Raw genomic sequence first — 20516 nt, 5'->3', positions numbered from 1 at the left:
CAACCAGACAGATACCAGGCCTTAGTAGCTCAGGTTGGGGAACTTTCTAGTTTTTAGGAGGCTGTTTAGCATCAAGTATGGGTGGATGCTATGGTGGAGGAATACAACTCTATAATGGTCAATGATGTCTGGGAAGTGGTACCTAGGCCTCAGGACAGATCAGTGGTAGGTTCGAGATGGATCTACAAGGTCAAATATGTTGTAGACGGCAGTGTGGAGAAATACAAAGCCAGGTTTGTGGCTAAGGGGTATGCTTAGAAGGAAGGGATAGACTACGAAGAAACCTTCACCCCAGTAGCCAGGTATACTTCTATTAGAACCGTGATATCTCTTGCAGCACAGATGGGGTGGGAGATTCATCAAATGGATGTCAAGGCGATATTATTGAACGCGGTAATAGAAGAGGAAGTATACATTGAACAACCAGAAGGTTTTGAGACACATGAGAAGAAATCACATGTATGCAGATTAGAGAAAGCCTTGTATGGGCTTAAATAGGCACCTAGGGCATTGTACGGTCGAATTGATGGCTAATTGCAGAAGATGGGGTTCGTCAAGAGAGACGCAGACCCTAATCTCTACTGTCTGGTAGTAGAGAATGAGCCTCTAATCCTAGTGTTATATGTGGATGACCTCTTCCTGACAGGATCATCCAGGGTCTTCAAAGACTGCAAGAATAACCTAGCCACATAATTTGACATGGAGGATTTGGGACAGATGCATTATTTCCTAGGGTTGGAAGTTTGGCAGCAGAAGGGTGAGATCTTCCTTGGACAAGGGAGATATGCTACAGAAATCTTGAAGAGATTCAGGATGCAGGACTGTAGACCTATGGCTACTCCAGTGATCTCCAACTGGAAGAAGACTAATGCATCAGAAGATAAAGACGTTGATCCCACCTTGTACAGGCAACTTATAGGGTCCCTGATGTATTTGGTGAATACCAGGCCAAACATTTGTTATGCTGTCAACACCCTCAGTTAGTTCATGGTGGAACCTAAGAGGGCGCACTGGGCAGTAGCCAAACATGTTCTCAGGTATATACAAGGAACAATCGAGCATGGACTATTGTACACCAGAGGCGATGAAATTAGGCTGAGTGCGTTCACTGACGCAGATTGGACTGGAAGTTTAGTAGATCGGAAAAGTACAACTGGGTACTGTTTCAACATTAGATCAGGAATGACCTCCTAGTGCAGTAGGAAACAAAAATCTGTGGCTTTGAGCTCAAATGAAGCAGAATATATGACAGCTAGCACAGCTTCGTGCGAAGCCATATGGCTTAGGAAATTGCTTGTGAATCTATTCAGGAGAAGGATGGAAGCGACCGAGATCATGTGTGATAATGAGAGTTGCATCAAGCTCTCTAAGAATCTAGTATTTCATGATTGGTCGAAGCACATTGATATCAGGTGTCACTTTGTCAGAGATTGTGTCCAACAAGGGGCAGTACAGTTGAGATCAGTGTTTTGAAAATCAGCCGGTCTGAACCGGTAACTGGTCAAACCGGTCGGTTAGCAAGCCCACTGGGTCAAATCAGCTTAAAAACCCAGTTTCCCTCCTGATTTCGCCTTTTTTTTGCCCTAATCGGTCCTAACCGGCTGGTTTAGGACAAAACCATTTGGTTTGTGGTCAAACTGGCCGGTTTTGTCCTAAACCGACCAATTTATTGCCAGGGCAAATATACCCCCCACAAAATGCATTTTTGTGAGTTTTGAAGTTGTTTTGAGGGAAATTTGGGGTTGTTTTCCTCCAAAAATAGACCCTCCAAGAAAAACATGCCTACCCTCTCATTTTCTTGACACATCTCAACCCTAACAATGTTGGCAATTAATGATAATGTTAAATTTTTAAAGTAAAAGTGACATTTCCTTTAATTTTCATTTTCATCCTTTTACTTAAATTTTTAATAGTACCATGAAATGACTCAGGATGTTTGAGAGTGGTTTCGACCTCATTGGATTTCATATGGAGAAACTAGAATTTTAGATTTCACTCAAAATTCAGCAGACTTAATGGTTTTCAGGATTTCATGTTTTGGGGGTTTGCAATGTTTCCATTTGATTCTATCATACATGAGGGTATGCGATTGGCATTTGATCAAGAGCATGGAGCCCTTTAAGAACCTTGATCGTGGTGCCATTGATTGTTGAACTTTGTTGATGTTGGTGGTTCTAATTGTTGAACTCCTCTACCATGGCCTTAACAAGAATGCACCCTTCACTCAAAGGAAAACAACTGGTTAGGCATGCTAATCTTTTTCTACCACATTATAAGGTTGAGGAGATGAACCCTTCACTCAAACCAAAATTATTGGTTAGGCATGTTAAACCTTTTCAATTCCTATCATGTTATAAGGTTGAGCAATCCAAGTCTGAAGACTTTGAGCTAGATGATGTTCATATATCTCTTGTTGATGATGCTTATGTATTTCTAGTAGCGTTGAATCAATGATGAGTTTCATGAGTGACCATGTTGATCAGTGATTTGTAGTTTTGATGTCTATTTTTGTTACTACTACTAAAGTTGTAGAGGAGTTTTAGGAGTCCTCAAACTCGAAGGCATATTATTTATGTGGCTTATGTTGATGATCTCTTGTCTAGTAGTGGTGATGAGTTTGATCATGAATGAGGAGTGATCATGTTGTTGATCACTGATATGTAGACTTGTAGTCGTTTAATGACCCCATAGCTTAGAGCATTGTTTTTGGACTCTAGAGGCCATTTAGAGCCTCATTGATTATGTATTTTGTTGCGGATATGTATTGCACTCAATGCCATTTTGATATATTCACCTTTACATGGTATATAGATGAGAAAACTTTGCATATTTTGTTTCTATTGGCTTGGAATTATGGTTTTAAATCTTAAAAATAATTTTTTTCATTAAAAATTAATTATTTAATGTCTTTTTTTAAACCGGTTCGTTTAGACCTGACCAGTCTTGGTTCGACCGATTTTGGTTCGAAACCCGGTTCATTAGGTGGATCGGTTCGGTCACTGGTTCCGGTTTTTAAAACATTGGTTGAGATACACCCTTATAGGAGAATAGGTGGAAGATATCCTCACCAAGGGTCTAGGAAGAACAAGATTTGTTTATTTCAGGGAGAAGATGGGGATGGTAAAGAATCCATTTCATTCGCAGAAATGGATGTGTCAAGAGTTGCAGTGCAACAGTTAGCAGTGCCAGTGCTATGAGCAGCATGTTGAGAGGGAGCTGCAGTACAAGTGCAACAGTGGCAGTGGCAGTGTCATGGGCAACAGTACAGGAAGCAACAGTGTAGGGGATGCGAGGCAGCAGGCCAAGCATTAGCACAAGTACCAATGTAGAAGATCACTGTGATGTTTCTTGAGGGAAACATCGCTAGAGCACATTCCTCGCTAAGAGGGAGTGTTGATTTTTGGTAGCATCGGATGTGCTCTAGCCTTGAAATTTTGAGGAGAGGCTAAGGCACATGAGATCTCCAAGACCCATAAATCGTTTTGAGAAATTCCACCTAGATGAGGAGTTCTTAAAATAATTAATATTTTTAATGGGTTCCTAAGTTTAAACTTAGGAAAATAAAACTATTAATAGGTATTAATAAAGATAAGGGTAAGAAGCTTCTACGGTCGCTGATTCGTCAACAGGGAAAGTATAAGAGAAGACTTGAGGTTCATTTGGAGACACACCGACAGATACTTAGTATCTCAAGGAAAATCGATTCTCAAGTAGAGTAGTTCGATTTCAGAGGGAGAGTTGTAGGGTGGAGGAAGAGGAGGGCATCAACAACAGGCAATGACTGAGGAGGAGGTGATGCAGGGATAGTGGGAGACAACGCAGTCCAGAGGAGAGACACAGAGCTTACGCAGAGGGACACAGAGCCACTCAAAGCCACTCTAGGCCACGCAGAGTGACGCATAAGTGGGAGCAGGGTCTCCAAAGTGTCAGAAGGTCTCAAAGGGAAAGTCTTAGGTGTTTTCTTTTAGTTTCTCTGTAAAATCATTCCTTGTAAAAGTAATTGCTGTTGAAGATTAATAAAGCCCTCATCTGCTACACCGGTTTTCCCACATTGGGTTTTTCCGAGGACAATTGTCCAAAAATCACTGTGTTGATGTGATTGGTTCTTGTGCATGTATTTTTCTCTGGGTAATTGTGTGATAACTGCAGTAGAATTTATTTTAATATTTGCTGAAGGGATTTCGTAAAGTGAAATAAATTAGTTGCTGCAGTAGTAGAATTTCAGTTTTGAAATTTTCACATGCCATACATATCACTATGCTGTTATACTAATATAGCTGAACATATTGTTGAGCTGAGGAGTCACTTCTGCTGTACATATCACTGGATTGAGATGTCATTGTTGTTGATACTTGTGTTGTACATGATTGTGATGCCAAAGGTTAGACATAAAAAATGGAACGAGACTCCAACCATACTATGACGACAGGGACTGCTCTGACATAGAGCTGAGATATCAAGTAATTGTGAAGCTAAACAAATATGGTACAATGATGCCATAACTATGAAGAGTAGAGAAACCAATGCCATATATCTATATCTATATCTATATATATATATATAATTGAGATGACAATGATGTGTAATGCCAAACCATTGTGATTGAGATGTCGAGCATAGAGGAACGCTGAGATGCCATATATGTTATTGGTGAAGAGATGCCAGTTGTGATGCTATAAAGTTGATCGTGCCATACATACAGATTATATGGCAAAGCCGAGACTCATCTAGTTGTTTGGAAAACTCTATATAAAAGACTGTAATGCAATATGCTAAGACTGTAATCCAAGATTGAAATGCGATACTGCAAAGATACAAAAAGCTAGGACTGTAATGCGTATTATAGAGATGCGAAGAGCTAGGAATATAGTGCGTACTCTAGAGATGCAAAGAGCCAAAATATATTGGAATGTGAGTACCATAAATGCCATGATATAGTAGTGTGCGAGAACCATTGATGCCATATTGTTGAGGTAATTGTGAAGCACAAAGAGCCATATATAAAGAGACCCTCTACAAAAAGCAAGTATCCTTTCCACAAAGATGCCATAGCTGAGATGCAATAGAGCGAGACTAACAAAAATATCATGTCCATCCCGGTATGAATGAGATCATAGAACAAAATCATAGTGTTGAGTGAGATTATCCATGAGATCAAAGAGATAATAAGAGTAACGCTGAAACCATAATAAATACCATGCAAAGGTAATGCAAAAGGCCTGTAGTGAATACCAGTGAAAGCATATGTTAGACAGTGCCACTGTAACCATGCGAAAATCATGAGGATTATAACCATGCAAAATTCTGCTATGAGTTGCCATTCCACTGTGTTATGCGAAGCTTTGCTCTGTGCCATGCGAAGTCAAATTTTGAGCCATCCGAGATCAAGACCCTGAGGCATGTGACGATCATCTTTTTGCTAATTGAATTCTGATTTGGAGAGCAACTCAATAATATACTTAGTGGTTTATCTTTGGCGAAAGGTCGTGACCCTTGGAGGAAGTCGACCTAAGATCTTTGAAGCCAATCTCAAATTTTGAATTTGAATTTCAAATAAAATAATTTCCCTGCAAATAAATTTAAACTGACTTGGAATATTAAGGGCAGGATACACTTAGTAACTTTAATTCATAATTTTAAAGGGCAAATCTATGCAAATCTATGCGGGTATAGTTTTTTTGCTATTATTACCTGCAGGCAGGTCTTACTAATACTGAGGTCAAGGAGGGTGGTATCGCTACCTCCTTGTCCTAATGCATGGTGATCTATCTTGATGCGTAATAATACTTATCAAAATGCATGGGTCTTCATAGATCATAGTATCACTTCATAATATTTGCCTAGCATTTTCTAGTCTTAAATGCAGTTTTATATATATATATATATATTTTTGGGCTTTAATCTTTTAATTATAACTAATTTTTATGGTAGCAGTGAATATTAACAAATAATTAAGAGATATAATATATAATAACAAATTAAAATTTTGGTGACTTATTCCTAAATAAAGACACTTATCAACCTAATACTTCTTATCTCTTTCTTTATATATACAACTAATATATATATATATATATATATATATATATATATATATATTTCTATATATATATATATTCAAATTTCATATTAATTTCTTATAAATTTACACCTATAAACAAAATACAAAATGCAAAGCGAATAACATAATATAATTAATAAAAAGTGCATAACATAATATATTAAATAACATGAAATAATATAATCAACACAAAGTTACCATAAAATCTGAGCATAATCTTAGCATTGTAGCAATTGATTATTATAATGTCATTTAATGTCAACGAAAACTAAAGGAATAAATCTCTCCATCTTTGATTGAATTCTACGGATTCAAGAGCCTTTGTAAAATATACATGTTATTGAAGTAAAATCAAATATAGAAATAAAAATTTCTATACAAAATTAAAGTATAAAATTTATCTTTTAAATTTAGTAATAAAACTTAATAATAATAACGTATTTTTAAAGGGAGAGATTTTGAGCGCTTGTGGATAACACAAGACTTTGTAGACAAATTTATTTTTTTACATGATTTGTTGTAAGGCAAAGTAACCGCTCGAAACTTTGACGAAAGGTATGGGCTTAGATACTGACTCAGGTGCCACTTGGTTGAGTGCTTGATCATGTGAAAATTCTTGAATCTAACACATCAGAAACCCCTACTACAATTACTAGTTTACAATCTCCTACTTGTTCTTTGCATTAACAAGTTATTTAATTGCATAAACATCGAAGTAAACACTATTGCAGCCTTCACAAATATACAGATCATGCACTAAAATAAACAGAGACAATAACACAAGGGACATCGTTATTTTTGGACAATCATCCCCAGAAAAACCCAATTCGAGAAAAACTGGTGCAGCAAATAGAGGGTTTGTATTATTAAGCAGATTTTGTGAATACAACTAGGGTGCCAGAAATGGCTCACCCAAGAGAGAATATCCTCGATAGTAGTACCTCTATCCAGAGACAGATATTCCAGCAAATCGGCAACCAGATGATCAAACTCCATAGTGACTTCGGCTGTTCCCTATGCTGGACAGCGAAGGCTGCTCCAAGCACTACTCTGGAACCGCATCACTCCTCCAGGAGCTGCGTCACCCTCTCCCGGCTCAGAGTCTGCCGATCTGCTCCCAGTCTGCCCACAGAATCTCCTTAGCGCTGCCTTTGAGGCCCAACGTCAGCCTCTATGGCTTCTGTTTCCCCTGCGTCAGCCTTTTGCGTCCTCTGTGTCAGCTCTTCGGCAACTGCGTTAGCCCTTCTAGGGCCTGCGCTATCTCTCTCGACATTGTGCTGCCTCTCTGCTATGTATTCTTCAGCCTCATATGAAAATCCCTTGTTGAATTGCCCCTCACTACAACTCTGATCACAAACTCGATTTCCTCAGCAAACCTCGCCCCAGAAAATTGAATTCTTTGATCACATGGCATATCTCCAACTGACCCTCAAGCCTCCTCTTATACTTTTCCTGTTGACGAATCAATGGTCGAGATTTAATCCCTAATCAATGGCTAAGATTACAACTAGCTTGATCCTTGTCACTTAGAACTTTCTCACCCATATTTTATTAATACACATTAATATTTTTATTCTCCTAAGTTTAGACTTAGGAACCCATAAAAATATTAATTATTTTAATAACTCCTCATCCAAGTGGAATTTCTCCAAACGATTTCTGGGTCTTGGAGATCTCATGCGCCTTAGCCTGTCCACCAATTTTCAAGGCTAGAGCACATCCGATGCTACCCAAAATCAACAGATCAATTCGACGAAGAACGACCACGCACATGACAACATGACAACGATTCATATGCTTAAATTTGATCAATAAACTTCTCAGGAAAATGAGGTTTTTCCTCATGGGCACATTGAATAGTGTGAATTTGCTTATAATATGTGGCCACTGTTGGTGGCTATGGGTGTTAAATGATGTGGTGTCGGTAGCCATACAACCCTGGGCAACGAATAGCAATAAACTCCTTTTATATGAGTGCTGGCAATTCGAGCTAACCAACTCGCACTCTTGGTGCTACCCACTTCCACGAGAACATCCGTGCTCCTAGCTATATCTTGACCCACTTCAAACCTGAGTTTAGTCGTTGAGTGCTATTGATGTGCTCAGGTTTGCACAACCCTCATTAAGTCCATTTCAAGTAAAGTTGCAAATCCAACGTTTCAAATATTGGTTCTTGTTGATCGTATATATGTTCGCTGGCAGAGGTATTGGCTGCGGATGTCAGGATGGCAGCTGAAGGAGATAAGGTGCGAGGAAATGGATGATGAAGATGAGGATCAGGATATGAAACCGGATAGATGCAAGGGAAGCAGAGGTTCAATGAAGATGGAAGGGAAGCTGAAGATCTGAAGGTTGTGTGTTTCAAGAATTGCCAGCTCAAAACCGATGGTATAAAATATATTCTTTTTGGTCAGTTAGACAAAGACACAGGAGTCACATGTAATGCTCCCATGACCCACTAGTTATTAGGCCAAGCGCTTGGGAGGGCGATTCCCACCCTCTCTGGTCAGGCTGATCTTCTCCACAGTGAACACAGGCTTGAAATACAACCGTATGAGGAAATGTCGTAACACAAGTGCGAAGTGGAAATAGAACAAAATCGAGAAGCGAGGAAAAGCTAGAATTATAAATTATTTATGGTAACATATTTATAAAATTTTATAGGTAGTTTCATGAGTGGTGGAGGCAATACAAGCCCAAAAAATCAAAAAATAAGTAAGGAGAAACCTGTTAGGTCCAACAAAGTTTAAGGCTCTGATACCAAAATGTGGTGACCTCACCAAAACTAAATCCCTAAATTCTAACAACTGTAAATTAAACAGTAATCTATCAATTAAATAACATAGATACATACCTGGCTTCTGCATTTGAAATCAATCCCGTGCTGTCATAGCTCCAAATTTGTTCCTGTTACCAAAATTACCAAATCCTCCTTGAAAAACTGGGCACAATCTCAGTACCCAACTCTAGAATACTTCAAAATTGAAGCACTTTGGCCCCCGTGCCCAAAAGCTTCAAGAACATTTTCTCAAATCTCCAATTCTGATTGAATTCTCCTCCAAACCGAATTTCACCCTCTAGCAACCCATGTTTTTTCCTCCTCTGCATTCCTCCTTTGCCTTTCTTATATAGAATTTCCCCACCTGCCTCCAAATGGTGATTCTTGTTTGCGGTTCCTCCAGCAAAAGGGATAAGGTGATAAACGTTAGTTTTAGGTTGAACAGGCATCCACCACTTGGGTCAAAGGTTGACAACAAGCTTCTTTTAATAAAATATTTATATCTTATTTGTATTCATTGTTAAATTCTTTGTGACTTTATATTATGCTCCTCTTTATTGCATAGTATATATAATGGATTCTTTTTAATTGGTTTAGTTTGTATTTTATAATTTCTTCTTTTAGATTATATTAATATATATTATAATTACTTTGTTTATTTTTGGTATTGTATCTCCTTTGTTATTTTATATAATATGTATTGTATTCAATGATCTTTTTTACTATATATACATACATCATATTCCCTTTAATTTGTATTATTCATTATCTTTCGTTTTTATTTTGTATAGTTACATATATTAAGGTTGTGGTACATACATCAAGTACCTCACTCAATATACTAAGTTAAGTATTCACTTAGAATTTTCGATAATTAATTCGTTTATCTTTTACTAGGCAATTTCATAATAAGTTAATATGTAGTACATGTGATGCACGCATATGTAGCTATCATATGCATGCTTTGTATGCATGCTAATATTTCTATGTTCCTTTTAGTTCGAAATGGGTCATTCCAAGGGGTAACGAACTGGTTTGATTTGGGTGGTTTGATGCCATCAACAATCAAAGGCTTGATGAGGGCCATTGACAAGGACCCGATGATTATTAAAATGATACGCCCTGACACAATTACGAGGAACCATGAATGTTGTGACTAGATATCAAGAGGCAGATAATGGATGAGCGAAAGTATAATGGCTATACGCAGAGGTAGGAGGAGGGATGAACGCATAAAGTTTTAAGTGCAAAAGGCATGGGAGACGAAGTGTTTGAAGTTTGAACACTTGTCAATTGCAACAAGAAGCAATGATTACCAAATGCATGCATTACTCACTAGGGGTCGCGTTTGTTGTCAATAGTTGGAGAAGTGGTCGCTTGGTTGATCACTGGAGATAGAATGAAGTGTTGGAGGGAGCGAATTGTTTTATAAAGTGGAAGTAGGTACGAAGGAGGTCGCATATTAGATATGCACTCTAATTTCATCGCACGTGATAAGAGAAGCAAGGTTGTAGGTCATAGATACAAGTTGATGTTGATTTGGGGTAGCATCAGATGTGCTCTAGCCATGAAAATTGGTGGAGAGGCTAAAGCACATGAGATCTCCAAGACCCAGAAATGGTTTGGACAGATTGTACCTGGTTTGGGAGATATTAAAATAATTAATATTTTTAATGGAGTTCTTAAGTCTAAACTTAGGAAAAATAAAATATTAATGGGTGTTAATATAAAACTGGGTTAGAAGGTTCCAAAAGTCATGGATCAAGCCAAACCTAATCTTAGCCGTTGATTAGAGATTTAATCTCGGCCGTTGATGGACCAATGAAAAAAGTATAAGAAGAGGCTTGAAGGTTAGTTGTAGAATACACTAGAGTGATGAGTCATTCATTTTGCTAGAGCGAGGTTGCTAAGCAAAGTTGAATTAGTGATCAACAACGAGGGGCAGTGAGTACGAGGTAGAGAGGCAAGGACAATACTGGCAGACCTACACAAAAGCAGAGAGAGTGAGAGCAACAGTCAGCAGAGGTAGCGTAGAGCCTATCAGAGGCAACGCAGAGCCCAGAGAGACTGCGTCATGCACACAGAGGGAAAAGGGAGTGACGCAGAGGCTCCCAGAGGTTGCACAGTGCCTCAAAGTGCTGACGCAGAGGGTCCTGGGGCTTACGCAGGTCAGTTGGAGGCTGACACAGAGGGCAGAAGGGCCAGCGCTGAGCTTCAGTTGTGCCGTAGAGGGTTTCGTGGGACAGGTTTTCTGAATACCTGTTTCTGGATATAGAGGTATTGCTGCCATGTATTTTTCTCTTTCGGGTGAGCCAGTTAGGCACCCAGTTGTACTGAGATAAACTGCATAATAATATAACCCTCTGAATAGATGCACCGATTTTCTTGCATTGGGTTTTTTCGGGGACATTTGTCCAAAAATAACTGTGTCACTCGTGTGCTTGTTTTTCTTTCAGTTGTTGATTTGTAGATGTTGTGACTGTATTGTGTTTATTTCGGTATTTAATGTATTACATTACTTCGATTTTAAACAAGTAGAAGAAATAAACCAGGAGAATAAAAGTTATTTTTCTAACGGATAGACTTGGAAAATTCAACAATTGAGTGAGCGGCTGACTGTGATCTAAGAATGCAATTTGCAACCTAGAGGGGTTGCAAGTCGCAGATTCAGATCTCAACCAAAAGACACTGTGTTCCTAAGGTACGACTTGCGACCTATAAGGTAAGGAGGTTGCAAGTCGCACTTTTATCAGCCAATGATGAGGTCGCATCCATTATGTGTGCAGTTAATCTGTCACATGTGACAGGATTGGAGAGGCCGCAGGTTCAATTTCCAATAAGTTGGTCACTAGAAATTGCAAGTGCGACTAATACCTTGGTGAGGAAAACTTAGGTTTAGGCCTTAAGAGTTAAGCTTGTTAGGTCCCAAATAAACCCTAGATAGTTCTAAGGGGTGATGAAACCCTAGTAGACCATAGGCAAAGGATGATAAGCAATTAAGTATGGGGGTCTCCAAAATTTTGAGGAAGCCAAAATTTTGGGGCTGTTGTAGTGGCTACAACAGTATCATAAAGCAAAATAATGCTGCAATGTCATCTCGTCAACTTCGGAATGACAAGGGTCAATACTTTAAACAATCTGTTTATCAACAATGCTTAGAATAGTAACAATCAATTATGATAAATAAAAATCATTCTCGAATGGCACTTGATCAAGATCCAAACCACAAGAGTTGATATTTCAATAGATTTTTATATCAGCAGTGCTACGGAGGACAATAGTCAAACTACATTTCAAAGAATACAAATTATGGTACAATTCTGTCTCAAAGCACATTTCGCTGCAACACCTATTTTTTCCATATTCAAGTCTTCATTAGCTATTTGGGATACCAAATCAGTTTGTTCTGCATCTATCGTTGGTTTCTTCTTTAGCACAGTAACTTTAGCCGTAACGGCAATCTTCAAATTCAGTATCTCAATCATTTCCTGTTTGTAAGTGGATCCTGAATTATGCGGTTTCTAACCAATAAACAAGGTGGTTTCTTCACACAATTATGGATGTTTTTGTAGCTGCATAATTTCTGTCTTAACTATATTTTAAACTATTCCACAACATGTTGCTTGGAAGTACTATTCCATCTGCAGAGGAAAGCTAACAAATCCATATTTTCTTATGTATTAAAAGTTAAAAGACAATGTTAAACCACACTTGGATTTACAAGTTTTGTAATCGGTTCATGTTTTCTCCATTAAGCCTTTTACTCTCTTAATCTCCTGAACTTGTATCCTAAATCCATACCATGCCTGGTTTTTGACATTGTGGCAGCAAGATTTCTTAACCAAATTAATGCATAAATATTTGTGTGGACATGACACATTCCCGAGCATACATGAAATCAGTTTTCTGAATCTCTAGCGTTCTTAAAATCTTTTGAATATTGATAATATTTATCTTCTTTTTTCAAATTATTGACTTTTATGATTCGTAACAATTTCACATTGTATGCATTTGGGTTGGTATGGATGCCTACTTCTAAACAGAAGTTTAGCAATGATGTTTGAAGCATGCACATAATGTGATATCACTGGAGTTTTAACATGTTTTTGTCAAAATTTCATGCCATGGTTTCATAGGGTTGTTTCCAATATCTATATGATATCTTTTGCAGTAAGCCTGGAACAGCTGGAAGGGGTTATGAACATATGGAATCAGAATTTTGGAATCATGATAATGAAAAAAGTGATTCAGAAGAGGATATTTCGAGTTCAGATGGTAATGGATACTTCTATTGCATTTACCTTCATTAATCTCATTTTTTATAGTCTTGTCATAGATACTATTTCAATGTCTTTAAGAATATTGAAGCTTTATTTCTTCATTCTCAATCAGTGGTTGAAGGTAATGCACTTCTACATGCTTTGCCCATTCATGGAAAACAAAATTCTTTGCCAACTTCATAACAGTTGTTGTCACAAATGAAGTGTGGTAGGATCAGCTTCCATAACTTGCAATCAACAAGTACCAAATTGTCTCCTCTGATGCTATCATTGCTTCCATATACTACACTTCAGTGGAGGAAAGTGATATGCTTGCTAACCACCCACAGTACTTGTGCAACTGGAGGGTTAAGATCCACCAAGATCCCTTCACATTGGCCTTGTTACTGCTCAATTTGTCTTGCTGGAAATGCAAGGTCATTCTCAAGACAAATCAAGAGAAACTCAGAGAACAACCACTATCACCTCGGTTTATCATCCCACTCTTCAGGGTGAACCCAATCACTATTAGGGGGTCTCCCCTATATGATAATTTGACACAAGAACTATGTGTTCCCACCACATGAAAGACTATCTTTATTGTTGAAAATTTGATGTTCTATGCTGAAACAATTACTTATTCTAAAAATTTCTTTCTGCTGCAATATTAGTTAAGCAATTGTAGATAGTGTTGAAATTTTGATGTTCTATGTTGTTACAATCACTTAAATCCAGAACTTCCTTACACTGCAAAATAAGTTAAGTAATTGTAGATAGAACATAAACCATATAAACCATATGCACAATGGAAGACAATGAAGAACTCAATGAGACACAGAGAAGTTAGGTCTATGACCAGGGAAAAACCCACAAGGGGAGAAACCCAACCAGATTTTTCTTCTATTAGAAATCAATTGTTCAACACAGATACAAAGTAAAATGAGAGAATGAAGAAGTTCACCCAAATCTGAAGAAGATCTCTGATAGCAGTAGTTGATGCAAACATTGAATCACTTTGGCTCTCGATGCTCTGCTGTTGCTCTTCAAGACTCTTTCTCTCTCTCTCTCACAATCTTCCTCTAGACTCTCCAACTCCCCTTTTCTCAGGTGAGAATGAGAGGCACAAATATAAAGGAAGAGCAAGGAGGTCAAATTCATGAAGGAGTAACTCTTATGCCTTGAGGAGTTACATATGCCAAAATAGGAGTGTAATTTATGCCTTAAAGGAGATGAGTGCAACTTATGCATTTAGGAGAGAAGTGTAACTTATGTATCAAAGAAGTGTAAGAAGAATCTTTTTATGATGAGTAGGAGAGTGTAAGAGGTGTCTAAGAGCATTAAAGGCAGAGAGGAATGAATCCATTAAGAGAGAGAGAGTAACATATGCATTAATTGAGGGGAGTTACATATGACATGATTGAGAGATTTGAATTTCCTTTTAATAATAATATAATGATATCATAAAGAGAATAATAGTAATAATAATAATAATAATAGTGAGGATTAAGTTAAAAATTAAACAATTGAGATTGATTAAGGGTAAGTTAAGTGATTTTCCATCATGTCTATATGATTACGAATTGATGTAGGTGATTTACTATTTTTGGAAAGTCATGGTTGCAAAGATAGACATGACTTTCTATTTTTAGAAAGTCAATTTAGAAAGGTCAGAAATAGAATTCTATTCAAGGAAATATACACCATAGTTGTCAATTTTCAACACTCCCTCTCAGCTAGGGAGGAATTTCTTTCTGATACAAGGATCTTTGCTATCTCTGCTTTCAAACAATGATGTTACAATCTAATGAAGAAGAATCATCATAGGAGATACATCCATCACCCTATACCACTTGTCAAAACATGACAAGGATCTCGCACATCCAAGGCTCATCATTGCTTGGGGGGATCCACTTGTCAACACATGACAAGGATCTCACACATCCAAGGCTCATCACTGCTTGGGGGGATCCACTTAAAACACATGACAAGGATCTCGCACATCCAAGGCTCATCACTGCTTGGGGGGGTCCACTTGTCAACACATAACAAAGATCTCACTCATCCAAGCCTTGTCATTGCTTGGGGGGATCAACTTGTCGACACATGACAAGGATCTCGCACATCCAAGGCTTATCATCCATGACCACCCTCTCTGGGAAGGGTCACATCTATCAGTCCAAGCTTCTCTTTGAGAACCAAGAAGTTTCCTTTCGGCAAATGTTGATTTGGGGTAGCATCAGATGTGCTCTAGCCATGAAAATTGGTGGAGAGGCTAAAGCACATGAGATTTCCAAGACCCAAAAATGGTTTGGGTAGATTCTAACTGGTTTGGGAGATATTAAAATAATTAATATTTTTAATGGAGTTCCTATGTCTAAACTTAGGAGAAATAAAATATTAATGGGTATTAATATAAAACTGGGTTAGAAGGTTCCAAAAGTCATGGATCAAGCCAAATCTAATCTCTGTCGTTGATTAGAGATTTAACCTCGGCCGTTGAAGGACCAACAGGAAAAGTATAAGAAGAGGCTTGAGGGTCAGTTGGAAAACACACTGAGGGAGACCAGCCAGTTCGATTTCTGGAGCGGGATTAGCTGAGAAATTCGAACTAGTGGTCTGGAGCGCAGCAAGAGGTAGCAAGTACGGAACAAAGAGTTGACAACAACACCAGGGGAACAACGCAGAGGTTGGAGAGGCAGATGTAGAGGTTGCAGACTGTGCAGTCACTGGAGGGCCTGTGTGGGTGACGCAGAGAGGCGCAGTGCTGACACAAAGAGGCAAGGGTTGATGCAGAGGTCAGTCAGGCTGACGCTGAGACTAGGGGAAGTGCTGAAGAATTTTCTCTCTGTTAGGTAAGCTAGTTTGGCACCCAGTTGTACTGAAGAATTGTTGAATAATAAAATCCTCCCTTGCTGCACCGGTTTTCCCACATTGGGTTTTTCTGGAAACTGATTGTCCAAAATATTTATGTCAATATGTTAGTTCTTGTGAATGTGTTTGTTTTTGTATTATGATGTGATATCTGCAGCAGAATTTATTTTAATGTTTACTGAAGGATTTTCATAAATAACTTATCGGGAATAAGTAGGCAAATAAATCAGTTGTTGCAGTGATAGAAGTTTCACATGGTATCAAAGCAAGTAATCAGAGACAGGAAGGGAAAATCAATTATGGGTCGAGACCATGATGTAGATGCATCTACGGCAGGAGACTTGCACAGATTTTTAGAAAATTGCACAAGAGAAAGTGATTTCGATTTCTCTATGTTAACTTACAGGCTGGAAGAAGAAATGGCTTGTGTGACTAGCTCTGCATCATCAGAGGTATGGTATATAGACAGTGGGGCCTCTTGGCATATGACAGGAATCCGGTAATGTTTCTTAGATTATCGAGAGGAGAAGATGAACTTTCAGATCACCATGGGGAACAAGGCAAAATGTACTCCAGTAGGGAGGGGTACCATAGTTTCTCAAATAGAAACGGGAGAGCGGTTTCGTGCTACCAATGTGTTGCATGTACCAGGATTGGGGATGAACTTACTTTCCGTGTCGCAACTTCAAGGCAAAGGCTATGATGTTTTCTTCATCAAGGAGAAAGTATACGTCAAACACCCAAGCTGGAAAAAGAAAGTGTAGATCGGGATCAAAAGTAATAGGTTGTACAGACTATAACTAGAATCACCAATGGCACTAATAAGCAGTCATGGATACAAGGATTTGAATGAACTATGGCACAAAAGAATGGGACATTTGCACCATGGGGCTATGAGAATTCTCAGGAACATTGTAACAAGAGTTTCAGATCTTAGTACGGAACGAGATGATGTTTACAGAGGATGTGCTCTAGGAAAGTATGCCAAGGCAACATTTCTTAGAAGTAAAAACAGGGCCAAAAGTGTACTAGGATTGATACACTCAGATATTTGTGGACCCATGTCCATTAAAGCTCTTAGTGGTGCTGAGTACTTCCTTACCTTCATTGATGACCACTCAAGGAAAACTTGGATTTATTTTTTGAAAACCAAGGACGAGGTTTTCTATCGATTCAAAGAGTTGAAGGCTCTGGTGGAGAATCTGATTGGGAAGAAAATAAAAGTTTTGCGCTCAGATAATGGTGGAGAGTATGTTGATAAGGACTCCACTGATTTTTGCACTAAGGAGGGCATTAGAAGAGAATGGACAACTCTGTGCAATCCGGAGCAGAATGGAGTAGCATAAAGAAAGAACAAGACTATTGTAGAAGCAGCTAGGGTCATGATGTATGATCAGGATATGCCAAAATTCCTATGGGCAGAACCATGCAACACAACAGTCTATGTTCAGAATAGAACTCCTCATCAGGCATTGGGCAAGATTATTCCAGAGAATGTCTTCACAGGGAAGATGCCTGAAGTTGGTCATTTCAGGATATTTGGGAGCTTAGCATATTGCCACATACCCGAGGAAAAGAGGAAGAAGTTGGATCAAACTGCAGAGAAAGGATATCTAGTGGAATATAGCGAGAACACTAAGGCAGACATAATCTATCTTCTAGGGAGCAGGAAGGTAGTAGTTCGACGAGATGTGAAGTTCAGGAAGACAGGGCTTTCAGAAAATCTTGAGAAATGCCTTCCAAGGAGCAGCCAAAAGAGGAACTATTGGTCAAGCCTCTTCAACCAACGGAAGAAAAGAATTCTTCCTTGGGTCAGGAAGAATCACTAGATGAGGAGGAGCTAATAGAAGCACTTGCCGGTAGAGGAAGGACGAGTAGGGAACTTCGTCAGATTCTGCGAGATGCATAGGACTTCATCGGTGTGCCAAGGAACAATAAGAGGGAGCGAAAACAACCAGATAGATATCAGGCATTAGTAGGTCAAGATGGGGAGTCTGCCAATTTTCAGGAGGAAACTCAACATCAAGTTTGGCTGGATGCGATGGTAGAGGAGTACAACTCCATAATGGTGAACGATGTTTGGGAGGTAGTGCTAAGGCCTCAAGACAGATCAGTGGTAGGTTCGAGATGGATCTATAGGATTAAATACGTTGCAGACGGCAGTGTTGAGAAATACAAAACTAGGTTTGTGGCTAAGGGGTATGCTCAGAAGGAAGGAATTGACTACGAAGAGACCTTCGCCCTGGTAGCCAAGTATACATCTATTAGAACCGTGATATCTATTGCAGCATAGATGGGGTGTGAGATTCATCAGATGGATGTCAAAACGACATTTCTAAACGGTGTGATAGAAAAAGAAGTATACATTGAACAACCAGAGGGCTTTGAGACACATGAGAAGAAGTCTCATGTATGTAGATTGAACAAAGCCTTGTATGGGCTGAAATAGACACCTAGAGCGTGGTATGGGCGAATCGATGGCTACTTGCAGAAAATGGGATTTGTCAAGAGTGACACAGATCCAAATCTCTACTATCTGGTTGTAGAGAATGAGCCTCTAATCTTAGTATTATATGTGGATGATCTCTTCCTGACAAGATCATCCAGGCTCATAGGGGACTGCAAGAAGAATCTAGCCACGGAGTTCGACATGAAGGATTTGGGACGAATGCATTATTTCTTGGGGTTGGAAGTTTGGCAGCAAAAGGGGGAGATCTTCCTTGGGCAAGGGAGATATGCTACAAAAATCCTAAAGAGATTCAGGATGGAGGACTGTAGACCCATGGCTACTCCAATGATAACCAACTGGAAGAAGATTGATGCATCAGAAGACAAAGATGTTGATCCCACCTTATACAGGCAGCTCATAGGGTCCCTGATGTATCTGGTCAATACCAGGCCAAACATTTGCTACGTTGTCAACACCCTCAGTCAGTTCATGGTGGAGCCGAAGAGGGCGCACTGGGTAGCAGCCAAACATGTTCTCAGGTATTTACAGGGAATAGTCGATTATGGACTCTTGTACTCAAGGGGAAAGGATATCAGATTGAGTGGTTTTACTGATGTAGATTGGGCAGGAAGTTCAGTGGATTGGAAAAGTACCTCTGGGTACTATTTCGTGCGAGGCCATATGGCCTAGAAAAATTCTTGTGAACCTATTCAAAAGAAAGATGGAAGCGACCAGGATCATGTGTGATAATCAGTCTTGCATCAAGCTCTCTAAGAATCCAGTGTTTCATGATCGGTCAAAGCATATTGATTTCCGTCACTTTGTCAGAGACTGTGTCCAACAAGGAGTTGTACAGTTGAGCTACACTCCTACAGGAGAATAGGTGGCAGACATCCTTACCAAGGCCCTTGGAAGAACCAAGTTTGATTATTTCAAGGAGAAGATGGGGATGATAAAGAATCCATTTCAGTAGCAGAAATGGGTATGATGTTGCAGTGCAGTAGCAGTCAGTAATAGCACGATGCAACATGATGAGAAGGAGTTTGCAGTGCAGATGCAGTGTTGGGAAGAAGGACCAGCAACAGCACGGATGCAGAGGGAGCTGCAGTACAGATGTAGCAGTGGCAGCGATAGAGCCATGGGAAACAGTAGAAGATGCAGTAGTGCAGAGGATGTTGGGCAGGGAGGCTTAGCATCAACAAAAGTACCGATGTCGTACGATCAGAGTAATGCTGAGTGTGGAGGATTACTAGAGCACAGTGCTCGCTAAGAGGGAGTGTTGATTTGGGGTAGCATCTGATGTGATCTAGCCATGAAAATTGGTGGAGAGGTTAAAGTACATGCGATATCCAAGACCTAGAAATGGTTTGGGCAGATTCTAACTGGTTTGGGAGATATTAAAATAATTAATATTTTTAATGGAGTTCTTGAGTCTAAACTTAGGAAAAATAAAATATTAATGGGTATTAATATAAAACTAGGTTAGAAGGTTCCAAAAGTCATGGATCAAGCCAAATCTAATCTTAGAAGTTGATTAAAGATTTAATCTTGACCGTTGAAGGACTAAAGAGGCTCGAGGGTCAGTTGGAGAACAGGTTGAGGGAGACTAGTCAGTTCGATTTCTATAGCAGGGTTAGCTAAGAAATTCTAACTAGTGGTCTGGAGAGCAACAGGAGGCAGCAATTACAGAACAAAGAGTCGAAAACAACACCAGGGGAACAATGCAGAGTTTGGAGAGGCAGATGCAGAGGCTGCAGACTATGCAGTCACTGGAGGGCCTGCGTGGGTGACGCAAAGAGGCCCAGTGCTGACGCAGAGAGGCAAGGGTTGACGCAGAGTGTCTGGGAGCTATGCAGAGGTCAGCCAGGCTGACGTTGAGACTGGGGGAAGTGCTAAAGAATTTTCTCTCTGTTGGGTAAGCCAGTTTGGCACCCAGTTGTACTGAAGAATTGTTGAATAATAAAATCCTCCCTTGCTGCACCGGTTTTCCCACATTGGGTTTTTTCGGGGACTGATTGTCCAAAATATTTGTGTCAATGTGTTAATTCTTGTGCATGTGTTTGTTTCTGTATTATGATGTGATATCTCTAGTAGAAT

The 20516-nt window shown here is 39.3% G+C and overlaps 1 protein-coding gene across 1 annotated transcript in view; it reads left to right on the top strand.

Annotated features, from left to right (window-relative positions):
• Nucleotides 1-20516, top strand: part of RECQL3 (DEAD/DEAH box RNA helicase family protein) — a 441760-nt gene that overhangs the window by 330649 nt on the left and 90595 nt on the right. The window contains exon 17 of the mRNA XM_089419483.1: nucleotides 13012-13115. Coding sequence (XP_089275609.1) covers nucleotides 13012-13115 — 104 coding nt within the window. The remainder of the gene's footprint in view (nucleotides 1-13011; nucleotides 13116-20516) is intronic.

The sequence above is a fragment of the Pinus tabuliformis genome, chromosome 4_1 (assembly GCF_031772625.1).
Source record: "Pinus tabuliformis cultivar Carrire ecotype Pingquan chromosome 4_1, CPIR1, whole genome shotgun sequence".
NCBI lineage: Eukaryota > Viridiplantae > Streptophyta > Pinopsida > Pinales > Pinaceae > Pinus > Pinus tabuliformis.
The sequence above is the reverse complement of the archived record's forward strand: the minus strand, read 5'-3'. Positions and strand labels throughout refer to the sequence as shown.